This window comes from Siniperca chuatsi, linkage group LG7 (assembly GCF_020085105.1).
Source record: "Siniperca chuatsi isolate FFG_IHB_CAS linkage group LG7, ASM2008510v1, whole genome shotgun sequence".
In the NCBI taxonomy this organism is placed as follows: Eukaryota; Metazoa; Chordata; class Actinopteri; order Centrarchiformes; family Sinipercidae; genus Siniperca; species Siniperca chuatsi.
In genome coordinates this window covers 16,559,258-16,575,438 of record NC_058048.1, presented here as the reverse complement: position 1 = coordinate 16,575,438, position 16,181 = coordinate 16,559,258, and the positions used below count along the sequence as shown (strand labels likewise).

At 39.9% G+C, this 16,181-nt stretch overlaps 1 protein-coding gene across 2 annotated transcripts in view; it reads left to right on the top strand.

Annotated features, from left to right (window-relative positions):
• The first annotated feature begins 1,366 nt into the window (after window positions 1-1,366).
• limk1a (LIM domain kinase 1a) overlaps window positions 1,367-16,181 on the top strand; it is a 54,519-nt gene continuing 39,704 nt past the window's right edge. Inside the window, exons 1-2 of one of the 2 annotated variants that reach the window (XM_044202197.1) lie at window positions 1,367-1,507; window positions 5,101-5,200. In XM_044202197.1, the coding sequence (XP_044058132.1) occupies window positions 1,450-1,507; window positions 5,101-5,200 (158 nt within the window). In that variant the 5' untranslated portion in view covers window positions 1,367-1,449. Of the gene's footprint in view, window positions 1,508-5,100; window positions 5,201-13,982; window positions 14,296-16,181 lie in introns of those variants that run through there. The other variant, XM_044202198.1, reaches the window with a different exon arrangement.

Sequence of the window (16,181 nt, the reverse complement as noted above, 5' to 3'; positions counted from 1 at the left end):
AGCCACATACCACATGGCGATAATATCTCAGGCTTAAGTCCTGCTTGTATTGGGACTTTTGTTACATCTCAGTTCTGCCATATCTTTACTGTCTCTCCCACTGGGCAAAAAGAATCAGGAACCATCAGATTTAGTGTATTTTAAAATCTGATATGTGTGTTTTGGCAGAGCTCTTCGTTGTAATGACAACAAACCCCAGATTAAGGGCAGACATTTTGCCTCAGTGGTGACTAATAAACTCACTTCTTGTTGTGCCAGCTGGAAGTAATGAACTCATGCTGCCGTTCTCTGAAGATCTCCTGGGAGAACCACTGACCCATGATCCGGTAGAAGTAGTTTACGCTGTTGTTCCATCACCTTTGGTCTTTAAATGTTGTCCCACTTCAGAAATACTACAGTGTCTCTATGGATCTGCAGTATAATGCTATAAGAAGTTTAATAATAAAACTACAAACCCCTTTGGCTTTATCACAAGAGTATTTCAACTTATACCAAAGGAGACTGACGTGTGTAAATAAATAAATAAATATTTATTCATCATTAACTTTTTACTTTTTCATCCATATTTGTTGAATTGTGCGCTTGCCTGTAGACAATCTCACATTTTTGCAAGTTCAGCAGACCTGCCTCGCACTGAAAGATTCAACTACTTTCAGGTTTTACCCTTCAACTGACATTTCAGTTGCTTTCAGTGCACACTCCAGCACTTCCACTTCAGCTGATTTCAATAAATTTTACCGCTTACAGAACACATCAACTGACATTTCTGTTACTTTCATCTCCCACTTTTCTCCCACAAATTACTTCAGAAATATCAGAATCAGAAATACTTTATTGACTTTCAGTCATTACATGCCAACTAACATTTCAACTGTCCTACCCTTCAACTCACTTTGACACAGTTCAAACTCCTTTGTGTTTCAACTTCAGCTGTAATTTTAACACATCTCATAAATGTAAAACATGTTTCCACAGCTTTCAAAGACTCAACATTGTAATTTGTGACTGTTTCAAACGATTCAACCGCTGCGAGCACATTGAAATTTTCTTCAGGAAATGTTGTCTTTTATAGTTAAAATTGGAAAATAAACAGGGCTAAATTATCATTTAGTTATCTAGTAATTACTGAACCCTCCGCGGTGTTTACTGCACTGCCTTCCTCCTGACCCCTCCCTCCCCCCAAAGTAATGCATTAATTAACCGGGGAGTGTTCCTGGTTGGCCGGCCCATGTCTTCCTCTCCCCGGCTCAGCAGCTTCATTGGTCCGCAGCTCTCTTGAATGAAGCGCCGCTGAAACGTGCAGGCAGGAGGAAGCTGTGTGGGCCGCCGCAGGGAGCGTCCGACGCACAGCAACACGACCGCCGGGCGGGCTGCGGTGGTGGTCGCACACCGGTTATCTGTCGACCAGACGCGGCTGGCTCTCTCCCGGAGCTCGGTGTCGGAGAGTGAATGAGGTTGATGCTGCTCTGCTGCACCTGGAAGGACGAACGCATGGGAGAGGAGGAAGGTAAGGAGCTGCTGGGCGTAAAAGAGCCGCTGGCTGCATGCGGCGGCGGGGCGGGAGATGCAGGGACAGCGGCGCGTCCTCTGCTGCTCAAAACACAGAGGATGCTCCACCGAAACCGGCAGTAAACATTCAGCTTTGCACTATTTTTTCCCCCTTACTTTGGGTGTTGTTTTATTGTCAGTCACACACAGAGACAACAGTGTAGCATTGGTGTATCTGCAGGGATCGTCAGGCTGCATGTTCATATTGTGCTGCAACTGAAGCCATGTTTTCTCTCCGAGTTGATGCACCCGTCTGTTTGGATGCAGTGTTCACCCTCAGGCCATGCACTGTGTTCATTTGCAAGCAATTCTCCAAGTCAGCCAAATATATTCTGCTTATAAACAGATTGTTACATTGATAACAAAACAATATTACACAATTTTAGCAGGTGCAGCTTATAGTTATGGGCTTGCCCAACGTAATAAAGCTCCTACAAAGTTGAACTGAAATTAAAAACATATTAGGGGCAATTTCCTGATGTGAAGTTGCATATCTAATAGTTCCTTGTGTGTGAGTGGTATAGATTTAATAATGCAATAAGTAGGTGATAACAGCTTTTTACCTCTTTCTAGTTAGTTGAAAGAAACATTAAATGGAGAAGGTGGTTTCCGACCTGGGACCACTACAACATCTTGTAAGATTAATATTGAGGGGTTGTGAGATCACGAGGGGGGGAAACAGAACAGATTTTTTTTAGATTTCTCTCTGATCTTTGCTTCATTATTTGACTTTTTCAGGACTTTAAAACAAGGAAAAAATCAGGTTTTGGTTGAACTGGTCAGAAATGACGCAAGTAGATATTGTTTTGCTTTAAAAAAAGGTTGAGAACAATTACTTTGGATCCAGCTTTGATATAACACATCGTGTTTCACTGTGAATATTTGGTGAATTTCTGCATTAAGATGTGACATATGTACATTTAGAGGTGCTGTACTCTCCATGTGATTATCCTGCTGCTGATGAGTGGCAGTGAACTGTAGCTGTCAGTCACGTTCACTGAACTTTACAATAGACCTTTTATGGGATGACTCACTTTGCATTACAGCGAGTTTAGCTCCAGTCCCATACCTGCACAGGTTGTGTGTTTGTGTGCCTTTACTGAGGTTTCCGTGTCCTCTCTGAGACTTTTGCAGACAGCAGAGTTCAAGAGGACACAATTTATCAGGGCGAGAAATGCTCCATAATGAAGAGATGAGGTGAAAGATATTAATCAGTAAAGAGGTGAGGTGAGAAAAGCCAGACCTGCCTACGATCATTAAAACTACTACAGCAGGGCGGCTCACTCAGGCATTACAGTAATGAGCCGACCGCACAAAACCTCTGCCGACACAGCTTTCAAATCAAGGGATGAACGAATAATCAACTGCAACGTTACCTTCTCTTGTGATATAACATCGATATCCAGATGTTGTGTTGCAGGAGGCAGAGGTGTCTGAACTGATGTTTATAGCTGTTTTGCATTTGAGTGATGGCATGCAGGTGCATGCTGCTGTCACACATGTTTTAGTTTGACTTGTCTGTAAAGTTATATGCAACTGAAAGCACCTAATAATGCATTAAATGTAATAAATACTGCATGTGATTGTTTTTAGGTATGTTTTGCTTTTGCAGCTGCAGAAACATGATGATTTATTGCCAATAATAATGACCCCACTGTTATTGTGGGTAATGGGTTGTCATAGCAACCTGTTCAGATCAAGTTTCATGTTAGAAGTTTCAATCTAAAAAAACAAAAACAAGTTGAAATAATATCTGCTTTTATGTTGAAAAGGTGACAACACGCACTTCCTGTTACTCTGACGTGACAAAGTGGCTCCTGAATGACATTCCTGGTGTTATTTTTAAGACAACTACACTGCAGGTTTAGGATCTCAGACAGTTTTTGAACTTTCGAGACATTTCGAGGCTTCAAGAGTGAAAGAACAAGAAACAAAACAGTGCAGGAGATACAGGAGGAAGTTACTGTTTTCATCTTTAGCTTCTTCTTCTTCCTCTCACAGATTATAGTCAAAACACACAGCCTGTATGTAACTGGCCGCCATGTTTAGAATGTTTTTTGCTTTGTGTCTCAGTGTATTGATGCCTGGATGTGAAGGCCATGTGATGTGTTCTCAGGCAAATGAACTGCAGCAACAATAATTATGTGCTGCTGCTGTCACCTCGTCCCACACACACACACACACACACACACACACACACACACACTGCTGCTCGCTCTATAATGCATTACAGAATTAGTTGTTCCAACTCTGCTAAATAGCTTTTTCCTGGAACTCTAATCATAATTAACATTTTCCTCATTAGAGAGTGGGAGGATCATTTCATGGAAACAGCTCTTATCAAACTGTGTTCAAGTCAAAGGAGAAACGTATCTTTTAGAAAACAAAAGTTTCTGTGTTTTCCACAAGAAGTAAGAATCTTTGTATTTTACTTCAGTTATTCTAATGTTTGTGTTGCTGGCACTTTTGAGTGTAATTGTTAAATAAATTAAAGTTTAAAGAAAGGTTGAGAAAAGGGTGTGTATGTTAAATGTACAGGTGTTGCAGCTCCACACAGGCTTTTTCCAAAATCCCTTTAAAAGCCTTCCTTGGCCTAATATCACAGATGCTACGGCATTTTTCTGCACCTCTGTGGTTCACAAATGTAGTAGGCAAAAAATAACTTTTACATCATATTTTTTGGACTAGCATTTTCTGGATTAGTGGTTGATAGGAAATCAAATCGCTGGCTTAAAAGCGGTTCAACTTAAAAGGTCTAAAATATAGTCTGGATCCAGGCCATGAAGAGCCTTAAAAGTAACTTACGTTCTTAAAATCAATCCTAAAACAAACGGGAAGCCAATGTAAAGAGGCTAAAACAGGTGTGATGGTCCTGGTTAAAAGCCTAGCAGCTGAGTTCTGTACAGTCTGCAATCGTTTCAAAGTCTTTTGATAAAGACAAGTGAACAGACTGTTACAGTAATCAAGGCGTGAGGAGATAAAAGCATGCGCAAAAGTTTCTGCATCACTAAAATTTCTAATTTATTTTGATTTCTTTCTCAATTTAGATTTTTCTTGATGCTAGAAACAGTTAAATTCAGTAGCAATTAGCTAGTGTTCAAGTATTCAAAAATTTGAGACAAAAAGTTATGCTTATATTATTTCACTAAATATTATGATTTGAAACACCAAAGACTTTCCATCAAATAATGCAATGCATCAAATCAATCGGTACACTGCTGCTGAGTAATGCGCTCATTAAAATTGCCTGTCGGCCATCTGCGGACACCAACACGCGGGGAGCAGTTCCCTGCTGCTGATATTCATGTTGAGGTCTGTCGCTAACGATGAAGGATTCTCAGATGTGTGTTTGATATCTGGAGCTTCAGTGAGGATCATTAACCAGCGGCGGTGATTTGCATTGAAGCCGATATAAGGACGGAGATAAGATGCAAACACACATCAGCAAGTGTTACATCTCGTCAAAGAACTGTTATTGATTTCATGCATAATGAGCTGTAAAATGGTGGATATCAGTAGATGCTTTGACCTCGTGTGTTACTGTCGTTACAGCTGGAGGAAGTTTGCCCGTCTGCGCGGGATGCAAACAGAGGATCTACGATGAGCAGTACCTCCAGGCCCTCAGCAGTGACTGGCACACCGTCTGCTTCAGGTGCGTTCGACACAAAGTCATTGCACGCCGGCCTCAACATGTTAACACAAGCTTCATGAGTTCACATGTCTTTAAAGGGCAGCGATGGAGCAGGTGAACGAATGGATCGATTGGAGAGTTGAAACAATTGGTCGATGAATGGATTAGTCGCTGGGTAGAAAATGAAAAATCATTTGTTGCATTTCATTCCCCGTCTCATCTTTCTACTGTCGGCTGTCCAATAAAGGCATAAAATCACCATCAAAGTACTACTAATAAAAAAAATAGAAAGCTAATTGTAAACTATTTTGGTAATCGATTAATCGTTCCAGTCGTGTTTCCAAGTAAAAATACCAAACATTTGCTGTTTCAGCTTCTCAAATGTGAGGATTTTATGCTTTTCTTTGTCAGTAAATGGAATAACTTTGGACTGTTGGTCGAATAAAACAAGCAATTTTAAGATATCACCTTCTGATCTGGGAAAATATTTCTCTATTTTCAGATGTTTCATAGTCAAAACAACTAGTTTAGGCCTATAAATCAAGAAAATAATCTTCAGATTAATCAAAAAAGAAAATAATCAGGTTAATCATGTTTTCTCAGTGGACCTGGAAATTGTTTCCACTGCTGCATCCAGCCTCCAGTTTTCCTTCTGCATGACATCAGGAACGTTTTACCTGCTAACTTGTCTGAGAGCGGAAGTGTTAGCACATATATATAATATTCGCACCTTCTTCCTTGTTTAAACTCTCTTCTGTCAATCGACCTTTTACTCAGCTGGTAACATGAGTAGATGCTCTGCCACCTTCTTTCTTTTGTGAGAAAAATTTAATTGGTTCTTTTCTTCTTTCTCATGAGTCTTTGAGTCTTTTTCTTTTTTTAGGTGAAAGCCGTGACAACAGAGCGAATACGGTAGATTTTGTGATTTGTCTCTGCCTTTTCTTGTCTTTCAGTTGAATTCATGTTCAGAACCATTGTTTGGAAACTGTTAACAGCTTTCTAACGTCAGAGCATTTTTGTCTTTTGTCTGGTTTGAGCCCACAAAAAGGTTTTATACATTGGATTCAGTTCAGATGTGGACTGATGATTTCTGGCCTACGTGATGCCCGAACATGTTCAGCTCAAACCAGTGACATCACTGAGACAAGAGACTGGTTCAGTGCAATTTATAAACATGATGCGTTGTTACCAAACTCCTGTGACATCATCTTTTATCACCTGTAAACATTACAACACCAGCTAGCCTTCAGGCTGGAGACGCTGACTCATGTCCAGGCACCACAGACGCTGGTTTTGAACTGGTTCACATTAAACTTTACTCCTCTTTAGCATCTTACAGCTTTCTGTCATTTTGGTTGCCACGGAAACAGAAGCTCATTAAGGAGTCATTAACAAGCTTCTTTACCACACTGACCGAGACACGTGCAGAGATTTTTGAAGACATTATCGAGCAAAAGACTCAGACAGCAGACTGTTCTGTTTCATTAAATCTCCTAATCAACCTGTAGTTTATGTTGTGTCGCGCTCCAGCATTAGACCTGTAGCTGCCACCATGATTAACCTTTCCACAGCAGTCAATGTGTTTGGTGTTACTTTCCGAAGGTTTTGTTTGGTGAGAAGAATAGGCAGGTTTGTGTTTCAGTCTCAGGCAGGTTTCTCTCTACATGAAGTGCCACGTCTGGAAGTCTGACACGTTAAAACTGAAGCATATAGCAACTATAGTTTGTTATGATCGAAAAGCTTATTTGCAGAGTGACTGTGCGAATATGGAGACTGTGTACAAAATGTCTTCTGTTTCTTCTCAGTTAGATTGTTGATAAATTTTGCCGCAGCATGTTGTGTGTGTGGGCAGCGAGATTTCATGTGTCTCTGTGTGAAAGAAATCTATTCACATTTCTTGATTTTTGATGTTGAGCACAAATCTGTTGAACTGATCTGATCTTAGTGGACAAAAACACAGGAGTTCTCAACATTTTGGCGACTGAAGATCAATTTTAGGAGCCTTAAAAACCATAAATTTGATTTATTTATTTATTTAATTAGGATACATTGCTATTCCTTCAAGAATTAACTTTAGTTGACAAAAATCTGACCACATGGTCCACTTAGTAGCTGTTCTGGAGCTTTCGATCGTATCACACAATCTTCCTAAACAGAATTGTAGATGATCAAATTTCCATTTTAATAAAAAAACTTTAAGGACTTCTCATCCATATCCATTATTGACTGTGCTGCAAGAGGGTAGAGTGAGCAGGTTACAGTTGCTTTACGTTCTCTCTGTCTTTTATGAAGATCTCTCCATGGAGCTCTTACCTTACTTGTGTCTGTGCTACATGTTTGACTGGACTATAAAAGAAAGTTCAGGCGTCACTAAATGTTCAGATCAATACAGTCGCTTCAGGTCGTGTAACACGAAGCATTCGAGCACATGAATAAAAAGAGACTCACAGATGGTCGAGACAAACTAATGGCCATCGATTCTTTCAGCACGCAAAACTGCAATCTGAGACTTCCGGCGACAGCTTGTGTCGAGCTGGAAGGAGCTTGTCATCGGTTGTTTTAACGATATTTTAGATTCATAATATTTGAAAGTACAAAGAATCAAACAAACTGTTTTTATGGTGGAATTTCCCTTTAATAAAAGAAAACAAATATTTGTTATTACATTACGTAGGCCCGTAGGTGTGTTGTTGTTGTTTTTAGATGATGCCATGACACTGCAGCAAAACACATTACTGAGCTCTATGACTGGTAATTCCCATTAGTGCTGATAACTGCATCAAGTTGAGCCAGGAGAAGTTACTTTGAAAGTGGGGCAGTTTTATCAAGGCTGTTCTATGTATTATTAATAGGACACAGTTGTTGATGTTGCTGCAGCTTTTGTTACTGGTGATCTTATGTAATATCTCCGTCTCCCTCATCTTTCATCGAGCTAACCTTATTTCGTTGAGGAGTTCTAACTGAAACATTTAGTTTGTCGTTGTTTTCCGTTTTAACCACTCAATACATTCAGAAATCAACCTGCATTTGTTCCGTAGCCTTACTTCCTGAAAAGAGAAGGTTATGATTTAAATGTGCAATCAGCAATATTTTACTGGCTCTTTGTACACATCGACTGAAACACATTAGCAGGGCATCTAAAAGTGGCTTCTCACTGCCTTTCTTCCCTCTGTGAACCTCAGTGGCTGCTGACATTTCAGGCTTTAGCATTGCACTGTAACTCTGTCGCACTCATGATGGACAGTAAAAAAAATAGGATCAAAAGTGATGCAGCAGAATCAGAGACATCATCTTTTTTATTCCACACACTTCTTCCTTGTCAAAACCTGGCGCCTACATTACCACAATGCAACTCGACTGCTGACAGTTCGGTCAGAGATTCATTGCTATGCTAGTAGCAGCTAACGTAGCCTCGAGCTGCGAGTGGGCTATAGAGGTCCGGTAAGCTCACTTCTTTCTAACTCCCCAGTTTTCTTTTTTATTCTCAGACTTGTAGTCCTTAGCCCCAACCAACGCAATTTATCAGACTTCATGCAGCTCTCTTTGGAGCCACAAAAGGCTTTATAAAACTTTTGTCACATATGCAGTGTTACTCCCCAAGACCTGTAAACAGGCTTTGATGCATCGTCCGCATCACTCCTCCGTTCAGTTTGTTAATCTGAGCTGGTCGGCAGATTGGCCGTCGCTGTGTGGAAAACTCACCGCTCAGTGTGTCATTAATGATTTCCCCCGGCCGGATGTCTGAATGGGAAATCTGAGGAGATGTATCTGTGCACTGAGTCCACAATGGTTTTGTGGTGTGTGTGTGTGTGTGGGGGGGGGTGTGTGTAATGAGAGAGTACAGATAGGGAGCTACATCTGGCTGCCTCAGCGTGGATGAAAGATTGCAGAAGGTCTCAGTGGGGTGTCTTTTTTTGAAGTGTTCGCATTTTTGCATTTCTCTCTTTTGAGTGCGTTTATGTGTGTGAACTCATTTCACACCTTTGTTTGTTTGCATATTTACGCACTTTGTACTTTGGCTGAAAATAAAAGCACTACTTTGCATTTCTTTGTAACTGTACCATCACTAGGTGTGACGTCTGTGCAGTCCAACCTCGTTGTATCCGCTCCTTTCGAGGTGTCGGCTATCAGCCTGCAGCTTTAAGCCCTTCTGCCCACCATGTAGTGACACAACACACACCAGAACTGCTGAATTAATAGGAGTTAAGCCATGTGAGTAATTAAAGCTGAGAGTTGTAGTGTTGCATCCTCCTAGAAATCACCCTGGTGTTTCCCCGCATACCACACCACATCTAGAAATTAGCTGGAGTCAATTTGTGGACCAGATCCAAATGTTCAGGGAGAGCGGGATTGTCACAGAAAAGGAGGATTTAAAACAGACAAGACTTTTGTGGAAAAGTGACTAGTGGGGCTGGAGCTTAAATCCGAACAAAAACATAAGTCCAACTGCAGGGCGACGGAGCGTTATTTCTGTGAAAAGGAAGTGGAGATGAAAAGAGAAGAGGGGAATGCAAAATGAAAGTGCCCACAGTGTTATTTGAAGTCCCTTGGGTGCAGAAAAAAAAAACCTCCTCAGAAAATAGCAGCGGCTCGCTGTACATACTGTAGCCTTCATGGGAAAATGCAGCCGTGTTCTTCTGTTGGTCCCAAAGTACTCACTGAAAAACACCACAGAGACTGTGTTCACTTTATTAGGAAGCAGCCATACCGTCTATTCATTGCTATTACTGACTACTAAATGACCAGCTTGGCTTTTGTTGATCTGATGCACCACTTTATGACTAGACTGTGGCAGTTACTTTACGTCTTTCAACAAAACGTATTGATCTTTTTAATGTAGTTTAACAATTTTGTGGTGTCGTCTCAGAGAGCTATGTGAGAAAATATAGTCTTTCTTTGACCTCTGGCGAGTTACATTCAGTATTTTCCTGGCTTTGAGTTTTGAAGTAGCAATCTGTGGCATTTTTCAGTAAACACATCTCAGCATGCTACTCTCTGGCCGGTTTCACGCAAATGTAACTCAACTTTGACAGCGTTTTACATTTGTTGATGTGCACATTCGTGAGGAGCAGGAATGGTTTTCCTGGGAAAATAATCTCCGGTACAATAAAACTGACTGCAACAGCGCAACAGTAGTTTGTTCATAATAAACAGAAGAAGAAGAACGGAGCAGTAAATATGACCAGAAAATATATCACAGTGGTTATGAGCTACTCTCTGTGAAGTGTGGTGAAAAAACAGCACACAGATTGGAGCAACACCACAGATACAATAATGTAAATATCAACAAGAAAAAGCCCCAAAAAAATCATATTTTATCACAACTTGAATTACATTTTATACTGTAGGTGTGGCCTGCATTTCTATCGGTTATGATAACATTGTACTCTATTTCCTGAGATCTGGGACAAAAAACACGAGCAGTCAGACAATCAGGCAGGTTTTACTGCAAACAAACCCACAGGTTAGACAAACTTATCTGGAAGAAAACAAAGGCGAGCGGTAAATTTATCACCCAAACTGTCTGTCGTAAACATCCATCACAGTTTACAGACCGACTTCCTACGTCCCACGTTGTGCTCACTTACAATTTTCCTTTGCAAAGAGGTGTTTTACCAACATTTTGGGTGCTCTCACTTCTGTTGTTACCTCCAAATATTGTTTAATACAATGTTGTACAATGTTGTCATAAGCAATAGGCATCAATGGCCAAAACTATGAAAATAAGACAAGTTGAGTTATGATGAAGTTAAATAGATGGATAGTAAATAAATAGTTAAATTGTTAAGTTATAATAAACTGGAGTAATACAAATTAGGCCTTTATCAGAGCAGACGTTTTGACTTGTTAAAGTAGGAAAAGCACAGGTGTTACTAATAACATTAACGATGGCTCTGTTCTGTTCAAGTGTGCCAGTGAGTCATGACAGTGTGACGGTGAGCCAGCATGCACAATACCAGGGCCCTGAAACTGAAAAGCAGCAAAATGGAATTCAGCCCAACTCATTAACTTTTATTTACACCTGTGCTTGTCCTGCTTTGACATGTCAAAATGTCTGTCTTGATAAAAGTTGTGGTTAATTTCTGCTGTCCTGCCACTTTTTGTAAGTGCGAAATAAAGCTCTGCTCAACTTGCTCAAGTCTACGTTTAGATGCAACAATAAGTGAATGTCGTGTCTCCTCTTATTTTATCTACCTGACATTTCTGCAGGGCAACTAAAAACTTGCTTCTCTGTTAAATTACACAGTGTTTCATTATTTTAAATTAATTATTTATTCATTCATTATGTCTGAAAAGGCCACAAGGACTTGGACTAAAGGCTCTCTAGATGCTTCTCAGTAAGCGTTTTATTGCCTTCACTGTGGATTTGAGGGGATTAAGTTAAAGTCGCTCTTGACATTTGTGAAAAGACACGACACCAGAAGTAGCAAGAAGGTGTGTAGCATCATTATGACACGACTCTGGAGTCGGTCCCAACCTCTTGTTGCCGCGTGGGAATGAGCAATAAGAGGATTTCTGGTCTCATTAGCATCCTCTGTGATCCTTTTGGTTTCCGTTTTTTTATTCACCGTATGGAATCTGCGTTTTATATTCTTGTCCTGTCATTATTTAAAATATATAATGTAATCTGAATCACGAGAATATTGCAATTTGATTTCTTCCACTTTTCTGTAGCTGCATTACTAATAAAACAGCTTTAGAAATGTGTATTAAACCATGTTGAGCAATCCTCATCTTATCAATATGTATTTGTTTCTTCCTCCAGCTCTGAAAACTCGACCCGTGCTGCAGTCTCTCTGCAGTACAGTGCAGCACTGTCCTGCTCCCAATAAAACTATTTCTGCTTGACACTCGCTGCCACAGCACTCGTCCTAAAGGACTATAAAGGCTTGTGCTTTGTTAGCACTTTAGCTAACAACCTCTTTTTTTTTTTTTACATCCAATGTGCATCTGCCGAGAACATGCAGAATGAAGATCTGACCATACAACGTGTTTGCTAACGTTGGTGATGGATTCAAACTCATGTGCTCGTATATTCTGTAGCCATGTCAAGAAAACACACAGCTGTTATGAAACATTTAGTTAAATTTGTTTAGTCAGTGCTGCCCCTTCTCAAGGACGAGCTGACACCAAGCCTGCAGCTCCTCCACTGCCTCCCTGTGCTGTAGGACACATTTCTGTCTCCATCTGTCCCTTTACACCCCGACTCACGTCTGCAGGATCAACGTTACTGCCGCTGTCTACAGAAACATTGCTTCTGATAATGTGTGTCTGAAGAGTTCAAACAAAAGACTGAAGCAAACAAGAGATGTGAAGGATGATGATTTATTAGTGAAATCTCATCTTTCCTTCCCGCTCTGAGATACAGTGACGTTTGGCTCAGAAACAGACGACATAAAGGGCTGCAGTGACTCAGCTGTTTCTACCTGCAGATGAACCCTGCCTGGTGACAGGAGCTGCAGAACGCAATGGATGATTCATGGTGTGTCGGATCATTTACTGACTGCCAAGTCAGAAAACAAATCTTAATGCATAACCTAGATGCTGAACTCTGACAGTGTTGGTGGTTCGGTAACGTTAACGAGGTGAGACTGTGAAGTTATTATGGATGCTAATTAGCACAGAGGTTTTATAAATAATCAAAACAAAGGAGCTTAGATGAACAAACAAAGCTGGGTAGGTTGAGTGATGTTTTACTCATTTTTTAAGCAGTTATGCCGAATATTTGTTGGTTCCAGCTTCTCAAATGTGAGGATTTTCTTTGTCATATATGATAATAAGCTGAAATATCTTTGGAGTTTGGTCTGTTGGTCAATTAAAACAAGCAAGCAGGCATTATTTTCACTATTTTCTGATATTTTATAGAAAAAGTAATTGATAATGAAAATAATCATCAGTTGCAGACCTAATGTTTAGTTTCATGTGTCACATATGACACTGCGAGTCACAGAGATGAAGTTATATCAAATTATGTAAAAATTTGGAGTTTAAAAATGTTAATTTTAGCTCATAAAGAAAAAAGTAAACATATATTTGAATTTTGAATGTTACTGTTAATGTGGCTGAGACGTCCATCTGGGTTTCCACCTCCGTCATTTCCAGACTTTTCCCCAGATACTCACTCTGTGACATTATTAGATCGTTTTACTGTTACTGAGCGACTGATAACGAGACCTTTGAAGCAGAAATCGATATTGATACCGGCCGATATATTTGTATTTAAACAAGTTACACAAAGAAACCTTTTTTAATAGAGATTTCTTACATTTGGATATTAACAAATTGTGCTCTCAAAAACAAACTGTGAACTGTTTCTAAACTACCTCAAACATATGTTTGACATTTCCTTGCTTTTTATTTATTTGCAGACACATACGGGGACATATATTGTATGTATAAGCAATAAGCTAATATCGGCCGATATACTGTATTGGCCAGTTTACCAGCAAGGCTCTACTGTGTGTCTGGGTCAAGATGTCTGAGGATGTTTGGATCAATCCGAGCAGTCGGTTGATGATGCTGATAGACGATATCTGACTCAGCTGGTTTGTCTGAGGCTGTGGGACTGTTTCTGCCGGGGTTACAGCCTAAATGAGATTTCTTTGGGTATCTGTGAGCGAGGTTACACTCTCATCCTCAGAAAACAAAGCAGCCCGGGGCTCCTGTGAGGCAGGGTTGGTCAAATGAGTTGAGAGGATGTGGATTTAGTAGATGATGGATAATAGGAAAATTTGATTTGTGCTACCAGAATCTTTAAATGTATTGAACAGTGGAGGAAATGGGCAGCTCACATTACAAGGGTGGAGTCTAAGCAGAGTCTCCATGAGGTTAAAAAGAAGAAATAAGCAGCCGTGAGGTGGGTGGGGCAGAGGACAGGAAATAGTTGATGAAGAAGCGCAACCCCTCTGTGCAGCTGTATGAGAGAGGAAGTAGAGGAAGGGAGAGTACAGAGTACAGAGAGAGAGAGAGTCATTGACAGCGAGGCTGGTGGAGCTGTACGAGTTAAACATCTGAGCTGCTGACATGAGTCTGTCTTCTCGCTGTCAAAACAACAGCAGCGCTCCCACGCGTGACATGTCAGCAAACAACCAACCCAGCAAGAAGCAACACAGAAAGTAAGTGGACCAGTGACATGATGTGGCTGGATGTTTGCTCAGGCCTAATACAGTGAAGCTGAACTTTAACTTGTAGCAAAACAGTCTTAACTTAAGGTCAGCTTACTCGCTTATTCCGGTGCTCACATGGTCTTCCTCAGTAGATGGAGTTTGCTGGGTTGTCATGTTCAAACTTTCCATTATTCTGAGCACTTTTACGACTTTTTTCGTCCATTTGTTGTTTTAATTTATTTAACTTTTGCAGTTTACTGAAAAGGGCTGCAACTAACGATTATTTTCATTATCGATTAATCTGCATTAATCTATTTTCTAGATGAACTGAGTAATTGTTTGGTCTATAAAACATAAGAAAACTGTGAAAAACGGCCATCACATCCTCGGGCACAATGTGACGTCATCAAATGTCTTGTAGGGCCCAAAACCCAACGATATAAGACCAAGAAAAGTAGCAAATTCTCACATTTGAGAACTTGGAACCATCAGATGCATTTTTTGCTTAAAAAATGACTTAAACGATTAATTATCAAAATATTTTTTCTTTTGATCGACTAATCAATAACTTGACTAACAGTGGAAGCTCAACTGCTGAACCTAACAGGGAATACAGATGAAATTGAGGCAATTTTGTCAAATAAACAAAGTAAAGCAAGCTAACAAAATTATTTTCAAACACTTTTGATACAAACAAATTTGAACTGAACTACAGTTTTAGGTATTTTTATTTGCAACTAATGATTATTGTCATTATTGATTAATCCGCCTCTTAATTTCTGAATGATGATAATATTTAATATATAATCACTTAAGACAGTGAAAAGCAGCAAATCCTCAAGGTTGAGAAACTAGAACAAGGTTGTGTTTGTTTACCGATATTGTTTCAGCCCAAAACCAAAGTCTCGAATATTAACACTGAAGATCTGCTCTGGTTTTGTGTGAGCCGTCAGGTGGATCAGCTGACTGTCTGTTTCACTTACCCTCATGTTTTCACACAGAAGCTCTTAAACTGACACAAATGTGAGGCACAACGCCTCCATCATTCAGTGTTTAAACTGCATAAATTACTCGCAGTGTCTTCATTCACATCTACAGTATAAATATACAGACTCTGTGGGTTTAGATTATTCACTAATGTCTCTTTGAGTTGTCTCTCACTTCCCTAATGACACAGCACACATCGGTCACACTTCCGTCTTTTCTGGATCCAAAAACTCATGTTTGTTACCGACTTCCCTCTTTTTTCAAAGCAAGACAGTGAATCAAACCCTGCTGTCCTACATGTGACTGACATTGTCTATGTGATGTGGACTTTATTATTATTACTGAATCTTTCTGTCCTGTTAATATTAGCCTATATCATCAGCTTTAACCAAACTTATGTCTTATCTATGAGTCAAAACGCTGAAGGACGACTCATCACTGCAGAGAATAGGGAGCACATTTTGGCAACATAGTTTTTTGTATCTTCAGCAGGAAGCAGTGTGTGTGTGTGTGTGTGTGTGGCAAAGCAGATAAGCATGTTATCCAGCACAACTCATTGTCTAGTTGCTTTTACTCCAAAGAAGCCAGAAATAACATTGTGCTTATACTTATATTTACTTATAGGTGTGTAAATTTGTACATATAAAGGACATTTGGCCACACATACTTAGATTTATACATATTTGTTGAGATTGCTTTTGTTATTCTGACTTTTTTGTTTACAGTGTGCTCACCCAATCATTGATCCAACTGCAGACAGAGATGATGCACATCATGTAAAACTGTGCGACAAGCTTGAAAAGCTAAATTTCAATATATACCTGTGTTAAACAGCTTTACAGTCTGATTTTATGCTCTTGTTTTTTTATGGACTGTTTTTTTATTTCATTAAAGTAAAGAAGTAAAAT